At 37.0% G+C, this 19,005-nt stretch overlaps 1 protein-coding gene across 5 annotated transcripts in view; it reads left to right on the top strand.

Annotated features, from left to right (window-relative positions):
* Window positions 1-10,794: 10,794 nt before the first annotated feature.
* Window positions 10,795-19,005, top strand: part of mast1a (microtubule associated serine/threonine kinase 1a) — an 87,375-nt gene continuing 79,164 nt past the window's right edge. For all 5 annotated transcript variants that reach the window (XM_036213311.1, XM_036213316.1, XM_036213318.1 and 2 more), the window contains exon 1: window positions 10,795-11,540. In XM_036213311.1, the coding sequence (XP_036069204.1) occupies window positions 11,502-11,540 (39 nt within the window). In that variant the 5' untranslated portion in view covers window positions 10,795-11,501. The remainder of the gene's footprint in view (window positions 11,541-19,005) is intronic.

The following is a 19,005-nucleotide window of genomic DNA, read 5'->3' on the forward strand; positions in this document are numbered from 1 at the left end:
AAGTCAGCCAAAAAGTGAGTTCAGAATCTTCAAACATCTTTAGCTCTCAGGGCGACCTGCAGAGTCCACACAGCCCAGCAGTAAATAAAACAGAGGAAATGGAAACATCTTGCTAAGGCTGAACAACCTCAGCTTGTTTTAGAAGTCTCCTCCTCTTCCTCTTGCATTCACAGTCTGTTGAGCACCGTGCTACAAAGCAATCAACCACTCCATTTATACTCGACCTCCACCGTGCCACGCCCCACAGATTCCAAATCACCTGAGTTCTGCTGTTCATCAGGTGGTGCAATCATCCAGCTGATCCTGGAAAAGTCCACCTTTATTTTCCAGCGTTTGATTTATGATTGTGAGTTCTTGTTGAATCCCTCGCTGCCCGTCCGCGTGGCCTTTCAGGGCCGCGTTCTGACCTGCAGCCTGATTGTTTTGGTGCAAAACAACAACGAAGGCAAAAGGCTGCTGTCACCTCATACTGTTGACAAATCAGGAAATGCTCTTTTTGAGAAGACGGAACAGAAACACAGAGTTAAGATGGCTGAGCTGTTAAAGAACACACGCATCTGTCAAGTATTAGAAGTGATGTCACTTTTATTAATTCATCTCAGGGTAAACAGGCACTATTGTGGCTTTCTGGATAAAAAAAAGTTTTTAAAATAACTGCTAAGTAGAAAGTAAGTAAAATGTAAAATAAAATATTAAATTAGTTAAAACTGTATTTGAGGAGGTAAAAAAAGTTGAAGGGTAGTCTCCCAAGTCAAACTAAAACATTTTGGCACATTTTTGAGTGCCGTGTTCCTCAGAAAATCATTATGAATCCATGAAGCACAACCAGTTATAAGAAAGATTTTAAGGTCAAAATTGATTTTATCGTTAAAAAATATAGTAAGGGTCACTTCACTTTTATTTATTCAATTTTATTTCACTAGATTTACAAATTTCTGGCTTAGATGCACCACAAATGGTAAAAATAACTGCTTTTTTTAAATAACATTACACTACGTACTACTGCACCTGCAGGACTGAGATAATCCTGTGTGACACAGGCTTTTATTTTGAAGGGGAGTCATGTAAATCTTGTCAAAAGTTGTAAATATTTCAAATTTTAAAAAAGAGATATTTTCCCTTTATGTTTTATTCATGCCAAAAAAAAATAGTTTGTATTTTGTTTTTTAGAGAGTCAAGGAAGACACATTTGTTGCTTCTATTGGGTTGTAGTCAGCGAGAAATCAACCCAAATGGCTCTTCAGAGGATGTAGGTTGCAGACTCCTGACCTAAACTTTTATACAAAAGCCAAGAAAATCTGTTTGTTAGTGATGGAAAACCGATTCAGCTCACGTGTAAAGTCACATTTGGAGAAACTGCCAAGAAAACCAATAAGAGTGTTTGGCTAAAGACGACGGGTCTGATGATCTACACAGCTACTTCATAAGGAGTTATTATAGTTAATTAGTCATAGTCACTATAAAACTGAAAAATCCTCCATTAAAAAAAACATTTAAAACAGGACAACTCAAGGTCGTTCAGAATTTCAGTTTCTACATCCTTCAAAATGTCAAATTGTAATAATCTGTGTCAGTTTAATTGTGCAAAATCAACATCTGCTGGGTTTTTTCTTATGTTTGAAGCACAAACTCTTGCACAAATATCTAATTTCATGTCAAATAAAACCTGCTGATTGGTAAATAAAATGAAAATACAGGAAATCTGAGTCGGAGCAACAATATATTGTTCTTTCTGTCCTCTCATTCCACATGGAAGCCTTTCCTGGTGTCATCTTCTACTGGATTATTATTATCTTCTTTATTTTTTCTGCTCCTGCTGCTGACGCTCTTTTTTTTTCTAAGTTTAAGTTCTTAGGCATTCATAAATATTCTGCAAAAATGATCCAAAGCAAAACAGTAGGAAAGTGCATGCATCAAGCAAGAAATAAGGTGAACTTTTTTAGAGAATTGATGGAATCACAAACATGGAGGTCGTGCTAAAAAGCAGCTGCTGATCTTTGACAAAAAAAGTGCAACAATCAGATTCTCAAAAGTAAAACTAAGCAGAAAGAGGCCGTTCCCTTACCAAAAATAAGAATACTTCAAGTATATGTCTTAAAGTATACTTAAGTATAGATATGTATGTTTCCCCAAGTGTACCAAGTACACTTAAAAAATATACTGGCAGTTTACTAACAAGTATACTTCTTGCGACAAATTGGTCCACTTTAGTTACAAAAAGTACACATTTCTGGTATACTATTAGTTCAAGTTTACTCTAAGTTTATGAAAGTACACTTTGAAATATATCTAAAGTAGCTTTTAATGTTTGCTTTTTTTATAAACATCCACTGATTAGCGTATTAAAAGAGATTTCTACTATACTGGCAACAACTCAAGAATGCATCTACTCCACTTTTAATCCTGTGTAAGAAAAGGGTTAAATATCGGCTAAATATATTCAGATTTGTAGTATAATTCTAAGTGTACTCCAAGTATACGTAACATGAACTTGTAAACTAAAAGTATCATAGGAATCTCTTTGGTGTATTGATCTGATCTGACACACAGATCTTGTACTGTAATTCTGAAAAAGGAAAAACCTGATTTAAAGTCCGACTGTCTGTTATTTGATTGAAAAATCTGGTCTCATCTTGCTAAATGTGTTGTTAAGGTGAGACTTCACAGTAGCCGGTCTACACTCCTCTGCTGTCCACTTTTTTTTACCCCGGTGTGATAAAATTACACTTTACAGCTTAACTCCCCTCTTCTGCTCACATTATCATTGTATCACTCACACTTCTCTAATTCCTGCTTTTCAAGCAACAACAACAAAAAATCACCAGGAAACCCATTGACTATGTGACACATTCTTCATCAATCACTTCAAAATACCCCAGTGAATGTGCCAACAAGAGAGAATAACTGAATAAAAATAAAAAGATGAATGTGTAATATGAAAGAATAATTTAGGTTTTTTCAGCCATTTAAAAGGACGTCCTAATGAAGGATGGAAGTTAGGTTGTTCCATCATTCATCTGTTAGTTTTAGTTTGCTCTTCTTCTGTGGTTTATTGGTAAAGAGCTTTGTGGTGCAGTATCACCGTCTCCTAGACAGGAATATGGACCAGGTTCTTTTTTTTGTGGTTGTTTCTTGGGTTGTGTCTCAATTTCTTCACTACTTAGTGCACTATAAAATGTGTTTGCCATTTTGCTGCTCTTGAAATTTCCCAGAAGTCTCTACTATCAAGGTTGAGGCTGTAATTTTTAAATATTCGTTTGTTTTTTTTTTCTTTTTAGAGTTTTGGGTTTTCTGCCTCTGTTTTATTTCATTTTTCTATTGGATTGTGAGGTTCTCTGTCTTCCTCTTCATCTCCTATCTTTGTTTGCAGATTAGTGCCTAATTTTCCTGTTTCCTGTTTGGACGAGGACCTCCTGGGCTGCATTTAAATACCGAACATCGTCTGTGTTGTTCTTGATTCAAACAGACTTAAATTTCTTATGTTAGTGATTTTTGTGTAAACAATTTTCTTTTTTCATTACAAATATCTGTCTACTTTCAGCCTGGATCTGTGTGAGAATTTTTGGCTTGTTTGGGAATTTATTTGTTTTTCTTTGCTTTATGTTACATTTTTTTACAGTCCCCCTAGACAGAGGTGTGATGCAAAAAAAAAAGAAAAAAAAGAAGAAAAAAAAACGTGTGCATCAATGCTGACTAGAGTATAGACCACAATGCATTGCGTTTGAATGATTTTTCATGTGGGGAAAAAAAATCATTTATTTTTCATAAATCGCTCAAGTTTTCATCTTCAGAGAACACAGTAGATTCAAAAATAAAATGTTCATATTTATTCTTCGGAAAATTGGTCAGTTTTATTTTTGCAGTTTAAAAGCGTCAAAAGTGTTGGGGTGTCTAAAGGGGCACTGAATAAAAGATAATTGCTTTTTAAATCCAGGATACTGGATAGTCCCCAACTATATACTGTAGTTTTAATAGTTAGAGAGTATTGAGGGAATTTAAACATAGTCTTGCTGTTGATGTTCTGCTATGAGTTTTCCCTTTGTCACAGTCACACTACATCCCTCAGTGTATACCTGTATAAACGTCTGCTTTTCAGTTCTTCACGGTCAGGTAATCTGTTTTTTTGTGTGTGTGTCCCTTTGGTCTTGTCACGTCTAAGTTTAGTTATTAAAGGTTTAAGTTTCTGCCACCCAATCCTGTCTCCTGCATTTTGTGTCCGACGCCGCCAGTTCCTGCCAGGGGCTTATGTGATAATCAGTGTCATGTTCTGCTGATAAGCAGTAAATCTGATAGGAGACAGCAGATTAGTGTTTACAATATCACTTGAATAATCTGGTCAGATTTTAGAATGAATGTAAATGAGCTCAACATTACTAGAAACTAAGGGTGTGTATTGGCAAGAGTCTGGCGATACGATACATATCCCGATACATGGCTCACGATACGATACATATCTCAATATATTCCAAAATTGTATCAGAACAGTTTTTTATTTATTTGGAGAGTATGACTTAGAAAAAATCTCTACTTGAATATTGATGTCTTTTATTGAAATGAATGGCAAAATTCATTTTATTTAATTATTTGTTTTTTCTTGCAATTTTACGACTTTATTCACGTGAAATTTTGACTTTTTTCCTCATAATTTTACCACTTTATTTTTGTTACATTTTCTTTTTTTTCTCATAATTTTACGACTTTGTTCTATATAATTTTGATTTTTTTCAATAATTTTATAACTGTAGTCTCAAGAAATTAGGACTTTTTTCTCATAATTTTATACCTTTTTTTCTTTTGGAGCATTGACTTCTTTCTCATAATGTTATTGATTTATTCTTGTATAATTTAGATTTTTTTCTTATAAGTTTACAACTTTATTCTCGTACAATTTTTATTTTATTTTCCCAATTATTTTACATTATTCTTGTAAAACTGTGTCTTTTCTTTCTCATAATTTTACATCTGTATTCTTGTATAATTTGGATTTTTAAGAGTTTGACTAAGAAGAAATCTCTACCTGAATATTAATGTCTTTTGTCGTAATAAAATGTGAAAATTCATTGTATTTAATGATCACAACATTAAGCACTGCAACTGTAAACTAATACTGGCAGCAACAGGGCACTGAGTTTCGGTTCAGTACCCATCCATCCATCCATTTTCTTGACCGCTGTGTCCCTTCCAGGGTCGCGGGGGTGCCGGAGCCTAACCCAGCTACTGATGGGCGAAGGCGGGGTACACCCTGGACAGGTCGCCAGTCCGTCGCAGGGCCTCAATCACACACCCATTCACTCGCACATCCACACCTAGGGGCAATTTAGAGTCACCAATTAACCTATGAAGCATGTTTTTGGACGGTGGGAGGAAGCCGGAGTCCCCGGTGAAAACCCACGAATGCACGGGGAGAACATGCAAACTCCACACAGAAAGGTCCCAGCCGGGATTCCGGTTCAGTACCCATCTCAAGTAAAAACTAACTAGTTAGTACATGTCTCGTAATAACAAAAACTGACTGAACTTTTAACAAAAGCTACATCTTGCGAGAGCGTGTTGTTGTTTTGGTCGCGGTGTAGAACTACTCAAAGAGACCAAACTGGCGGTCGGGGGATTAGATAGAAAACTAAAATAAGACACTGAAGGACGCTCATGAGTGAATCAATTAAATATTATCTTGTCAAAATTTTAAAGTATCACCCAAAAAAATCTCAATATATCGACAAATTGATTTTTCATTACACCAGTTTGAAAAAATTCAACACTTTTAAGGTGTTTTATCTCACAGTAAATGAAGAGCATCTCAACCATGAGGCCTTGATCTGCACTGAAAAAGACACAAGTTTTCATAGTGTTTTATTTGAATATCAGGTCAAAAACAGGCTAAATCATAAATGATAAGACTCAAAGTCTGAGTGCACCGGAGCTGCTTTGCATCTATGAGGCAATTCAAGCTGACGTGGCTCTCTGGAGAAAGGTTCATCCAGGAAGGGAAACGAGATCGCACCAGCGACAGGCATCCAGAGCGCCCTTCACGCCGAGCGCGGGGCTGCAGAGATCTGACCCCGCGCGGCCTCCCACAGGGCGTCTTTTCAAAGAGGATGACATCATATCTTAAGGCTTTCACACAGCGAAACAGGAGAAGGACTGTTAATGCCTCGCTTTGTTCCGCCTACTCCCTTAAATCTCACAGCACGGGACGGACAAAAAGATGTAAAATTAATGCAAGGGGCATTTATTATTTAATATCAATTTTTTTAAAAAAGGAGCAGAAGCTGTGTGCGGTGCAGGAGTCATGCACGCTGCTAAGTGGGTCACGATACAGATGATAATATTTCACCTGCTGACATGCTGAACACCACTTTCTCCTGTCTCTGCGGCTCCAACCCTCTGCAGATGGTCAGATACTAAAAGAAACTACGAGAAATCATTTCATTTACGCAAAAAAATTAATAGAGCACCTCAAATAAAGTCTTGAAGTGGAGGTAATTTGTTAAACATCCACACTTGAGGGCAGATTTATTACATTTTGCAAATTCATGGTCTGAAATATTGACCACCGTCAATGAGAGCATCTTATTCTAAGAGTAAAGGTAAAAAACAAGATAATTTCAGTCAATTATGAATAAAGATAAACCCTTTTATGCTTTAATTAATTTCCTATTATATAAAAAAAATATTTTTCAATGTTTTTTCTATTCAAGTTGAGCGACTTAGCGTTAGCGACACACAAAGTGAAGGGATTATCATTTTTAAGGCAGAAAATAAATTCCTTGACTTTAACAAAACAATAACAGCATAAAATTTTAGTTTTTATTAAACAAGTTTTTCTTATTTTGGATCCTACAAATAATCAACGATCAGTATCACACAGGTAGTAAGACCATCTGTCGGTTCCAAAAAAAGAAGATAAGTGAGAATGAACTTCCTAATGCATCTTCATCGTTTGGAAACCTGAAATTCTCTGAAATCTTGAGAAAAAAATCCAGCCAGAATCTTTGGAGTGTTAAACCGCTTATCAGTGGGCTGCAGAATAGAGATTGTAGCAGGTACAAAGTTAAAAAAAAGAAAATCCCTCTTCAAGACTTGACGTCAACCTAATCCTAGAGCTCCATAAAGCCTGAAAAAAAAAAAAAAAGTAAATGTTTAAGTCGCAAAAATAGATGTTAATCTGAAAAACTTTGTGTTTTTATTCTTACTTTCAAACTGGACTGACATAGTTTAATATAGACCAGATATCCTGCTAAAATAAATACATTCAACAGCAGTTCTGGCTGACTCTTTGATCCAAATCTGTCTTGCCCTGAGGACACAACGTCTGCCTATTAGACTTGGACCCCAGCAACCAGGTTGGCAAGTGTCTGCACAAGCCACTGAGCACAGCCACCCCAGAAGATGCTTGAAGGCTTTTTTTTTTTTAATGTCCAAGCCAGCAATCTTTTCCTACAGCGGTTTGCACTCAAAATTCAGCTCAGGTTGTCTTAACTTCTGCTATGTGTCAACTTCAGATCTTGAAGGCCGCAGTGTCTGCAGGATTTCCAGATATCCAATATTTACTTATGACTGATTACCTGGTTCAGGTGTGTCCAGCCAATTAGAACATGTTAAAACTGTACGACTGGATAGCTCCAATATTCTTCATTTTTTTCCCACTGGTAGTATTAGGTTGGGGGTGTGAGGGGCTGTAATAAACTAGTGGGAGAGCGTGTAATTAAAGGGTTGATGGGAAGTCAGGGCAGGCTTACTCTGTCCCTAGAGTCTCGCCCATAACTTAGAAGTGAATTTTTAATGAACTACTGCCCCTCTGCAGAAACTATGTCCTAAAAATTGCAGTTTTTTTCATTTTCCCTTAAAAACAATATAATTATGACTAAAAGACCACTAGAAACACATTTAAAATAGATCAAAAGAGGATTGGAGAGGGTCTTTAAAATATATATATATATTTTTAATTAGCTTTTAAAGACCTTTTTGATGACCTGTTAACGAAAACAAAAGATGCTTATTTAAGAATCTGGTTCAATATTTCAGGCAGCCATGTCCTTTTGTTTGTTCCTTGAGCAAAAATATAAAGTTAGGGTGACAGAGCCTTTCAGTTCATTCTCCAAAACTATGGAATAACCTCCCTCAAAACGTCAGCTGAATCATTTGAATACTCTTCTTCTACTTTTAGCTCTTTTCCTACATAAATACAGTTCCCCTAAGCCTGAGAATATTTCCTTGGGGTATGCTTTTCTAGTGCATCCTCCAGATGGACAAAGAGTCATAAAGTTTGTCAATACAACAGTCTGTCGTGCTATTTACCACTCTGTTCAGTGACTCTATCTAAATATTGAAATAAATACAAAAATTCCACTTGGATAATTTTATATGTATTGTACAAAAAGGTTTTGTTTGCCAGTTTGTTTTTCCTGTGACGTACCCCTGGTGCAGCACCTGCATCCTTTGCAATTGACAATAAACTTATTTAAAACCCAATTAGTGATTAAAAAACTCTCAATCATAGCACAAAACCTGAAAATTGACTTATATCTGACAAAAAACTTGATTCAAATCTTTCAATTGTGACTATGTTTGTGTCAATCTTGAATGTCTGAGGGTTAAAACAAATATCTAAGATTGCTATTTGGTCAATAAACAAGATATCTTGTCAGCTATTTATGGTTTGGATCTAAATCTCCAGACTACAATCCAGCTGAAATATAAAAGAGCAGTGAAATACCTGCTATGTTGTGATATGTAAACCCTCTGAACTCAGCAGTACTAAACGTCAACACAAGCATGACTAAAGTGTAGCAGTTCAATCTCTCCACTTAGCAATGATCATCAAAGCTTCTATAAGCCTTCCCCTCGTCTGTCTGTGTGTGCTGAAGCTCCATCTCCTCTTCTGCTTCACAAACACTTTCTTTTCCTTTGTAAATTTTAATGTTAGAATATTCTGTCATTTTGAAAACGTGAAACTCCAGTGATGGACTTTACCCTGACAAGTTAAGTCAAACCAAGTGATTTTTTTTGTACCTTTTCCCCCTAGTGGTGATAATGAATGGATGTTATTGACGAAGCAAGAGCTTATTTGCAGACTTAGCAGACTTGGCAACAGTAGTCGCCCTAAAAATGTCCGACCGACTCGAACCAATCACTGTCGTCTGGCTCCAAATGGTGGCGCCTGTAATGCACATCATTGCGGATTTGGCCTTATTTCGCGAGAGCCAGTTTAGCAACAGACTAAGGCATTCTCAATGGATGGCGCCACTCGTCCAGTGATAGTATAGACTACACCAGGGGTCTGCAAACCTGTGGCTCCAGAGCCACATGGGGCTCTTTTATCTCTCTATGGTGGCTTTCTGGCTGAAGATAAATAATATCATAGTAAGTTTTTTTTATTTTTGTAATTTAGTTTACTAAGAAATTTTGGGCTATTTTGGAGTTTAGATAGTAATTAAGCAACAAGTTAGCTTTTTTTGCCTAATTTGACCTCTACTGAGTTTTTTTATGCTAATTTGCTAAAATTTAGCAATAAGCTAAAGTTTTTGGGTAATTTTTTTATCTACTGAGATTTTTTAGGCTAAATTAGAGTTTAGATTCTATTTTAGCAACAGGCTAACACTTTTGAGTGATTTAGTTTACTGAGGAATTTTAGGCTGTTTTGGAGTTTAGCTAGTAATCAAGCAACAAGCTAGCTTTTTGGCTAATTCGACATCTACTATTTTTACTCATGTTTACCTACTAAAAGGTAAAAATGAAAAAAAATGACATTTTGAAAGATGGTAGTTTCTTTTTATATTTTTGATTTTGATCGTACCAAAAATAGGAATAATTCCATCCATCCATCCATTGTCTTGACCGCTTCTTCCCTTTCGGGGTCGCGGGGGTGCCGGAGCCTAACCCGGCTACTGAAGGGCGAAGGCGGGGTACACCCTGGACAGGTCGCCAGTCTGTCGCAAGGCCTCAATCACACCCACAATCACATTCATACCTAGGGGCAATTCAGAGTCACCAATTAACCTATGAAGCATGTTTTTGGACGGTGGGAGGAAGCCGGAGTCCCCGGTGAAAACCCACGCATGCACGGGGAGAACATGCAAACTCCACACAGAAAGGTCCCAGCCGGGAGTCGAATCGGGGCCTTCTCGCTGTGAGGCGAGAGCGCTAACCACTGCGCCACCGTGCAGCCCTAGGAATATTTCATATTTATTATTTTTAAAAAATGGCAATGAATTATCCAAATTTCTTAAAGGCTAAAGTAAATCTATGCAGCTCCTTCTAGGTTTTGATCAGTAGAAAACTAGTCCAAATGGCTCTTTTACTGTTAGAGGTTGCTGACCCCCGGTGTACATCAAAATGGGGCGGAGCAAGGACCCTTTGACCCGCCCACTGTATTTCCAATGTTATAAACGTCGTAAATACAATCTTTTTAGAATTGCATTTTTTTGTCTGCTCCTGATTAAAAATAATTAAAAAATAAAGAAATATTCAGACATTCAATTTTAAGCTTATTTTTTAAAAAAACATTTTATTTTCATAATGATTATCATCAGTGTGGGTATTTGAAGTGGTGATAGAAAATAATTTTATTAAAAAATATATTTTTCACGCTCTGATTGTGTTGTATCAGCTGTAAATATTGATCACTCACACATTAAATCCCTAATTAAATAATAATAACATTCTCATCCACTTTAATTGTAATATTCAAACATGTTAATGAAATTAAAATGTTTCTATCGTGTCTCTAAAGGTGATGACTGGACTCCGTTCGGCTCGGAGGCTCTGGTCGATTAGGGGTTAACCGTGGTTTGGTAGTAGGAAGTGGGTGGCAGGCAGCAGCAGAGGATGGAGCGACGCCTGCGTGGAAACTATAGATCAGATTTCTCCACAAACGCGGCGGTAATCCGCGGCCAGCGCAGTCCGGAGCAGGAGAATCGGCGTCTGAACGGAGGGAAACGATCAGCTGCTCCACACTGCAATCTGATCTGATCTGATCCCGCCGGATCCACGCTGGGATGCTGTGAGGAGCCCGTGGAAATCCGAGGAGTGAAGGGTGTGGAGGACTTGAAGTTTGTCTCATTTTACGGTGACATGTCCTACAAACTGGACAATCGCTCGCTGGGATTCGACAACGTTTGCTCACTGTGTGGGATCTGAGGTGGGATCACCTTTTGGGTCTGCCTCTCTCTGTTGGGTTCTGGTCCATCCTGTTCGGTTCCTCCCCCCCGCCGAGCAGCGCTCAGGGACCCGCCAGCATGGGGAGTCTGCTGGGGTTCACCACACTTTGCTGGGTTGATTTTTACCTGTCCAGAAGCAACTAAAAAAACACATTTAATTATTTATTTTATTTTTTCCTGACGTCAACGAATCCACCAACAAGCCCCCTGGTCTCCTCAAAAATGTCCAGCTTTTTGTCAAAACATAATGGCAACGGCACACCGGTCCGCTGAAAACCACGCGAGAGTTGGCAGTTCAGGAGCGAGCGCACCTGCCGACAGGTGTGACCCCGCGCATGCGCCATGGAGGATTCAGGGATCATCCGAAGGCGGAGGCTGCAGGTGAGAATCAGTTTCTCTGAATCTGTGCTGAATCTTCACACTTTATCCTGCTTGTACAAAATGTCTTAGATGACAATGGTTGCATTAAGTGTGACATCTGAAGTATAAAAATGATTAAAAATTATAATATGGTTATAAATCTCTTTGCTACATTATGTGTTACACATTTTAAAAAGTGTCAGCCCCACGTTTTTGAAGTAGGACAAACCAATTATCGTGAACTTTGAATTCTCTAGTGAGATATGATAACAAGGAACTCACATTTACCCATGTTTTTCAGTTTTTTTTTTTGTTTGTTTTTTACCAGTAAATGACCTGCTTAACCTTTTGCCTGTGTGACTGAGAAATGAGTTAAATTCAGTTCCAAATAGCTTTAAAGACCCACTGAAAACTGTTTTTACGAGATTCTTTTGCCAATTGTTGGACATATTTTTAAAAAATATGTTAAAAATGTAATTTCTAAATATTTCTACATTGAAATCAATGTGAATCACACAAAAATACTGTTTGAAAAATGACTGCAGGTGTGACGTAGAACCAAAAATGACAAGCTGCTATCTCCCTGCTCTGCTCCATTCTGATGCATCCACTTGTAGACAAATAGACAACAAATAGAAGTGTTCCTCGTCTGAGCTGTCATCTGTCTTAATACTGTACGGCTGGATAATTCAACTTTTGTTGCACCAGTAATATTAGATTGGGGGTATGAGGGTTGTAAGCTAGTGGGAGAGAGTGTAAACAAAGGGATGATGGGGAGTGGGGCTCTTCTTGGTGAACTCCTGACACTTTGGAGAAACTATGTCCAAGAAAATGACACAAATTTGTTGATTTTCCCTTAAAAATGGCAGAATCATAATTAGAAGACCACTGGAAACACTTTTAAAATAGATCAAAAGATGATTGGAGTGAGAGTTTATTAGCAGTGTTTGCACTATCTTTGCAACAGTATTATGCATCAAAATCTTGCATAAAAAATGATCTTAATTAGATTTTCCCCTATAAATGTACTTGACTCCAGTTCTAGTCTGCATTAACTTGAAAAAGTGTTGGAATTACACAGTCGGTGGATAAAATATGCTGCTTTTCTTTTCTAGAAATGGGTAAAAACAGCAAACTTCCTTCAAGGTTTTTCTCTAGTAGCTACTGGAATGAAACAGGCTTGTTTCTATTGATCCTCTGTCTGCCAGTCTATCTCCTGAAAACAAACAAACTGCATGAGCTCTGTGAGCGCAGATGGAGGTTTTTTGTTAGTAAAGAAATAATATCTGTTTGACACAGATCTGCAGGGAACATTTATGGCCCTATTGGTGCGGAAATGTGCAAAAGTTTTGTTAAATAAAAACTAACAGGTTTATTATTAAATTGTGATTATTTCCATGCCAGTTCAGGTGTTTGTTTACTTATATATATATATTTGTATTATTGACTGTTTTTGATGACATTGCTGCATCTAAGCATTACACAAAAAGTCAAATTTTTAGTCCTGTAAGACATTTTTATATTATTTTCCCCACAAATATTACTTCAGATTTATTTAAAACACAGATTTTGTTAGTTCATGAAATGTTTACCCCCTTATTAAATGACTATTAGTTTGTTATTCTCCTTTTTACTCCAGAAATGTTTTGTTTTATAATATAATACAGATAATATCGAATCATTTTTGAGATTTCTGCTCTTAAATGGTAGATATGTTTCATTAAATGCCGTTTTCAGGCACCAAAGTAACATCTAAGCTCCCCTCTGTGACTGTTGCATGTAACAAAAGCAGAATTCACACACATGAACTCATCTCAAACCACTGTCTGTGTACATGAGTGCTGTGTTGAAAAGAAACGATATTAGGTTACAGAGTCACAGCTCAAATGGTGAAATAATGGTAAACAAAGCCAAAAAAACTGGTTGTGATTGTTTAGCAAATGTTTGTTTCATGACAGCTTTTTCCAGAAAATGAAAGTGAAAGGCTCCAAATATCTGCAGTATTCTTTTTTTTTGGGATTCTTTCAATTTTTTTAACTTGGTAAAATTATTAATTTTAGTTTTATAATTTTAAGCATTCAGGGACTTAAAGAAAACGGATGAGAAGAATAAAAGAACAAACTGTTAGTAACAAACTGTGTAGTCCCACATCTAAAGGGGTTTATCAAACTATCCCTCAGAAGTTTTATGCTGTTTAATGAGACTGTTCATGTTTCCTGCTGACATTGCATTTATCTGCTTAGTTGTTCAACTACAACGCCGTCACTTTATGCATCTGGAGATTTGATCAATCACCAGCACTTTTTGTTCTTTATTTCTTTTTTGCTGAACCTCATATTTCTTTCTAAACTTTAATGGATAAGATCAGCCAAATGTAAGAGAGTACATTCATTAATATTTTTTTTGTGTTTATTCAGCCTTAAATATATTTAAAAATTATTTTTATTCTCTTGTTCAGAGCATCCTCTATCAGTTTGTTTGCATATTTGGATTTACACACTTGAACCCCCCCTTTCAACTCTCCATTTTCTAGTGATCGATATCCATATCTCCCACAGAGAAGGGCTAAACGCTAAGGATGTGGTGCTGTTGGCAGACCCATTAGCGGGACTAATGGTGGCCTAACAGCGCTGCGTCCCCTTAGGGAGGAAGACCAACCACCGGCAGCAGGGCGAGCTGGAAAAGCTGGAGGCCAAAGGGGATATGGGTGGAAGTCAGCAACAGCTGTTGCCTACTGGAGACCCCGTTTAAGTGGCTATTACAATATGAGGATCCCTTTACCGCCTGGGTCTGCTTTAAGACCAGAGACACAGGAGGCAACATGAGGACCTTATTTGGTGTAATTATCCGCTCGATTTGAAAAGTTATACCCCTGAGCCTGTGACCCGGCCCCCTCATGAGTCGGGTTAAGGGGGCCTAACTTTTTTATTGAGACAAATGGACGTTTGTAGGAAGGACTACAAACATGGGAATAGCTTTTGAATTGTTTAATCCTTTACTATTTACCATTTATAAATAATTTAAAATGTCTTATGAACAGTTTTCATATGAGATCCAGAAGGTGAAAGGATTAGTAGATCATCAGATTTTCTGTCAGATTTCTTTATATTTTCATGTTTGTAACAATTCAATCGTTGTGGTTTTAGTATCTATTTAGACAGTTCACATTTACTACTTCTGATTGATGATTTCAACCTCCGCCTCCCTTTCCTCTAAGCAGTTTTATAGCTTTCCTCAGAAATGAAATGATGCACTTCTTTGAAAGTTCCTTGTTGCCAGAGTGGCTCTTCTCTTGATAACTTCCTTCCTGTTTGAGTAGCTCGGCAGGAAAAACATTCTTACCACAGTTAAAAGATGACTGGCATTTATACTCTACAGTCTGCTTTTGTGAATTATCATTCATTTATGCAGCAAAGACCTCTGCTTCCCCGTGGGTTTTTATTTTTTGCATCTTCAAAGCAAAATACTCCATTTATTTAAAAACCTCATTGGATATACTTGTTTTTTCTCTCGTTCTTGTTTGATTGATGGGTTAACGATGTTTGAATTGATGTGAGAAATCCAGGAGAACATTCCATCTTTGCTTTCATGACTTAAAGTTCATATTTCTGCTTTCCCATTGACTTCCCACCCCTCAGGATTCCACAATTGCAGCTATTTTCCTCTTTTTCTTGCCTTAAATAGTCCCACTCTAATCATATTTTGCTATATTCCAAAAGTATTCCCAGTGGTCTTTTAACTATATTTATCCAGGTTTTACCAATAATAATAATAAAAAAAGTATTTTCTAAAATTGTTTCTACAGCGCATAAATTTGTCCATAAGTTGGACCATTGTCATGGAGGAAGCCTGCCCCCATTTCCCATCACCTCTAATTAGCCATAGAGGAGTTTTGATCCAGATTTAATTAAATTCAATTTTATTTATATAATTTTCCAAAAACATAATGTCATAAAATATAAACAATAGCTGGTTGCTAAATTAAACTAAACTAAACAGACTAAGCTAAACTGGTAACAAAGACATATATAGATCTAGTTGTCTGCAAGCGGATGCATTGCAATGGAGCGGAGCAGGGAGCGTATGGCCCATCCAGCATATTTTCTACATCACAAATTATCTCTTATTTTCAGCAGCATTTTTTCATTTGTTCCTGATTCATAACAATTTGAATAAAGAAATGCTTCTAAATGCAATTTTAATGTTACATTTCTTTATTTATCTCCTCCATCCTGAGAAAATGGCCACAAGAACACAATAAAAACACCCAAAACGCCATTTTTATTGGAGCAGATCTTTAAAGACTACAAACGAGTGTTGCTATACTATTAGTTTAACAACACAAAAAAATAATTCATGTTTGAAGCTTTTCACAAAAAGAAAAAAAATATCCCCCTAATTGGTCATACAGCCGTTGATAAATCCTAGCTTTATCCTATAGTTGTCAGAGGGATAACGCCATGAGGTGTTACTCAAAAATAGAAAGTACATCAGCTGCAAAGATTAATAGTCTTATGTTTGGCTCCATTCAGGGAACTTTATTCAACTGCAGATGCATTTAGTGTTGTGTTGGGGAGCATCTTGTTGATGGAAGTTGTTTTCATCTCGCGTAAAGATTATTGTGTCCTCCTCGTCAACTGTAGCTGCGTGTCGAGCATTTAACCTTTATTACTACGCTCTCGCATTCACAAAGAAAGTAGCTCTGCCTCCCTCTTCCTTTGTGAGGTGGGAGTGTTATTGACACACACCAGAATAATTGGTCCAATATTTAGCTCTGGGCAGAGTGCCCGCTTCCAATCCGCTAATCACAAGAGTGTCTTCATTGCAGAAGACCCAGCTCCGATTGCCTGATCTTGTCAGCCATGAGTGCCGTTTGGTTCTGTTTGGTTCTCCATCTGATGTCAGACGGGGTTTCAGGAAGAGCAAATTTGTCATCAAAGCAGCCAAAAAAAGAAGAAAACAAAATGTTTTAGAAGAGTCAATGAAATCCCTGAGTTATTGAATCAATGTTCAACTAGGAAGTAGTCTGAGTTTTGAGGCGTCCTTGCTCACCTAGATTAGCGAGCACTAACTTTTACTTTTGTGATTTCCTGTTGGCATTTGCAGGGAATAAAACTAGATGTTTTCAAATGATTCTGTCATGACAAAACATGCTGGTTTTCAAAAGTTTATCATGCCTGCGTAATGTTCCTTCACACTAGAGCAGGAGTGTCAAACTCCAGGCCTCAAAGGCTCCTGCTGGTTTTCTAGAAATCTATCTGCTGTTGATTACCTGGATCAGGTGTGTTTAGCCAAAAAGGAGCTTTGGTTGGGGAATATGATGGACACCGCCCCTCGAGGCCTGGATTCTGATACCCCTACACTAGACGGTATCTCTGTTGGACAGAAAACATTACCTTTTTTTTTTATTTTTTTTATAGCAGACCAATCATCCTGGAAATGTGATGCAGTTGCAACATCTGCTCTGTAGGAGGCAGTGTTTCCCAAAATGAGCTTAGATCTCTTGAAGGAGAGAAAAAAAAGCATAAAGAAGAAAATTAGCTTGTCTTGCTACATAAAAACGCTTTCTAATCTGTTTACGAATGGCTCTTATATTTCTGCACCCCAAATTCACCTCTCTAATGACATTTATTGCCCTCAATTCAATTCCACTTTTTAGTCTACATTATCCTCTGTCTGCAATTATAATATTCAGAACCAGGATTTGTTTTTATGTGAATTGAGACCCTTCCTTTCAGGTTAACTACTCACTTTTTGTGGGTCTGTGTCAGAGTTCAGGTGAGCTTTTAAACGTAAAAATAAAAAAATAGACTCTAAAGCTCTTCTTAGTCAAGCCGCGGCTGTTAAAACTGAAAAAAGAAATGATAAAACTAAAGACACTAAACCCTCTGAGCTTTATGACCAATTTGGAGATCCATTAGCAGAACATACAAATGTTTATAAAGCTGTAGCAGCTGCAGCTTTTTTTTTTTTTTGTAAACCTGCTTTATCCTGTGGAGGATCATGGTGATCTGCTGTTCCCAAACCCAGCTGTCACTGGGAAACAAGAGGAGCTCGCTCGGTCCTGCTGGTTTGCTACAAGACCACATGCAGATTAGTAATCAAATCCACTTTCTGCTCATCCCAGTTTTACTAGAGGATTATTTTTGTCAGCTTGAATTACCCTAAAGACAATTTATATCACCGATGGACGGACTGCAAATGTTTTTGAAACATGAGAGAAAATAAGATGAGAATAAAACAAGGCTTTTATTGTGGCGGTGCATCGTTAAATTCTGTTACTGGATTCGTTTTTCATTTTTTTTTTATTTACAGTTTATTAAAGTATTGTTTGGACATTTTAATAATGTAGCTCAGTTTAATTTACATTTTTTTCTGAGAATTACAAACAAGACAGTTTTAAAGACGTGTGGAAATGTTCTTTTTAATCAGTTTTTTACTAATTACTTAAAATGTAAACAAATAATACACATTTATGAATGAAATTCTGGTTTATATTAATGCTGAGATGAGCAGATAAATACTAGATCAGATCCAAGCTGTCCATGGATAGACAGTGAGAGGGATCAGGTGGTGGAGGTCTGATCCATTAGCCAGCCTTATCTCACACACACACACACACACACACACACAATCCACCCCTACACACAATCCACCCCTACACACACACACATTTACATGCACACACACACAACCAGCTCCTCTGGGGCTCTCTGTGAGTCACTCTGACCACACTCACTTCCTCTTGAAGTTGTGTCTTGACATCCTCAAAAAAGCTCAGTTACACCCTTTTTTTTACCCCTGCCATCTTAATAAAAAGTGTATGTTCTCATCGGATATTATCGACATGCTTCATAGAGTGAGAAGAGTTGAAGCAGACTATGAATTAAATGGGATTGTGGTATGACAGGTTCTGCTTGGGAGCCCTTTGCCAGATTCAGGAAAACCACTGAAAGTGGGAGAATTGATTTGTAGCTTCTGTAAATGGACATTTTACTTGTACATACAGTATATATAATATATTTTCTCTCTTTGATCTTCTGAAGTTAAAGATGTTACCTGACATTTCTTTCACAATTTTAAACTACTCTCGTTGCATCTTTTTAACATGCTTTTCAAAAGTCTGATCATATTTAGAGCTATTTTTAAAGAATTCCTATTGGTCTTTTAACCCTTGAACCCTTTTGGTTTAAAAGTTACAACATCACTTTTGCCAGGTAATTTTTACACGATATAATTTACCCAATAAAAGGTATTTTTCATAAAAAAGAACAAAATATAACAACACATGATAAATAAGAATATTTTTCTTTTATTTTCAACTGTGCTATATGTAACAAAATGGAAAATCAAAACATAGGAAAATCCTAAAAACATGCTCAAAATTACTGATAAATTAGGAATTCGAGAACAAAAAACTACAAAAAAGAAAAATTTTTATGATTATGCCAATTTTATCTAAAAAAAACTGTTGTTTTCTATCACT

This window comes from Oryzias melastigma, linkage group LG1, assembly GCF_002922805.2.
Source record: "Oryzias melastigma strain HK-1 linkage group LG1, ASM292280v2, whole genome shotgun sequence".
Taxonomy (NCBI): Eukaryota; Metazoa; Chordata; class Actinopteri; order Beloniformes; family Adrianichthyidae; genus Oryzias; species Oryzias melastigma.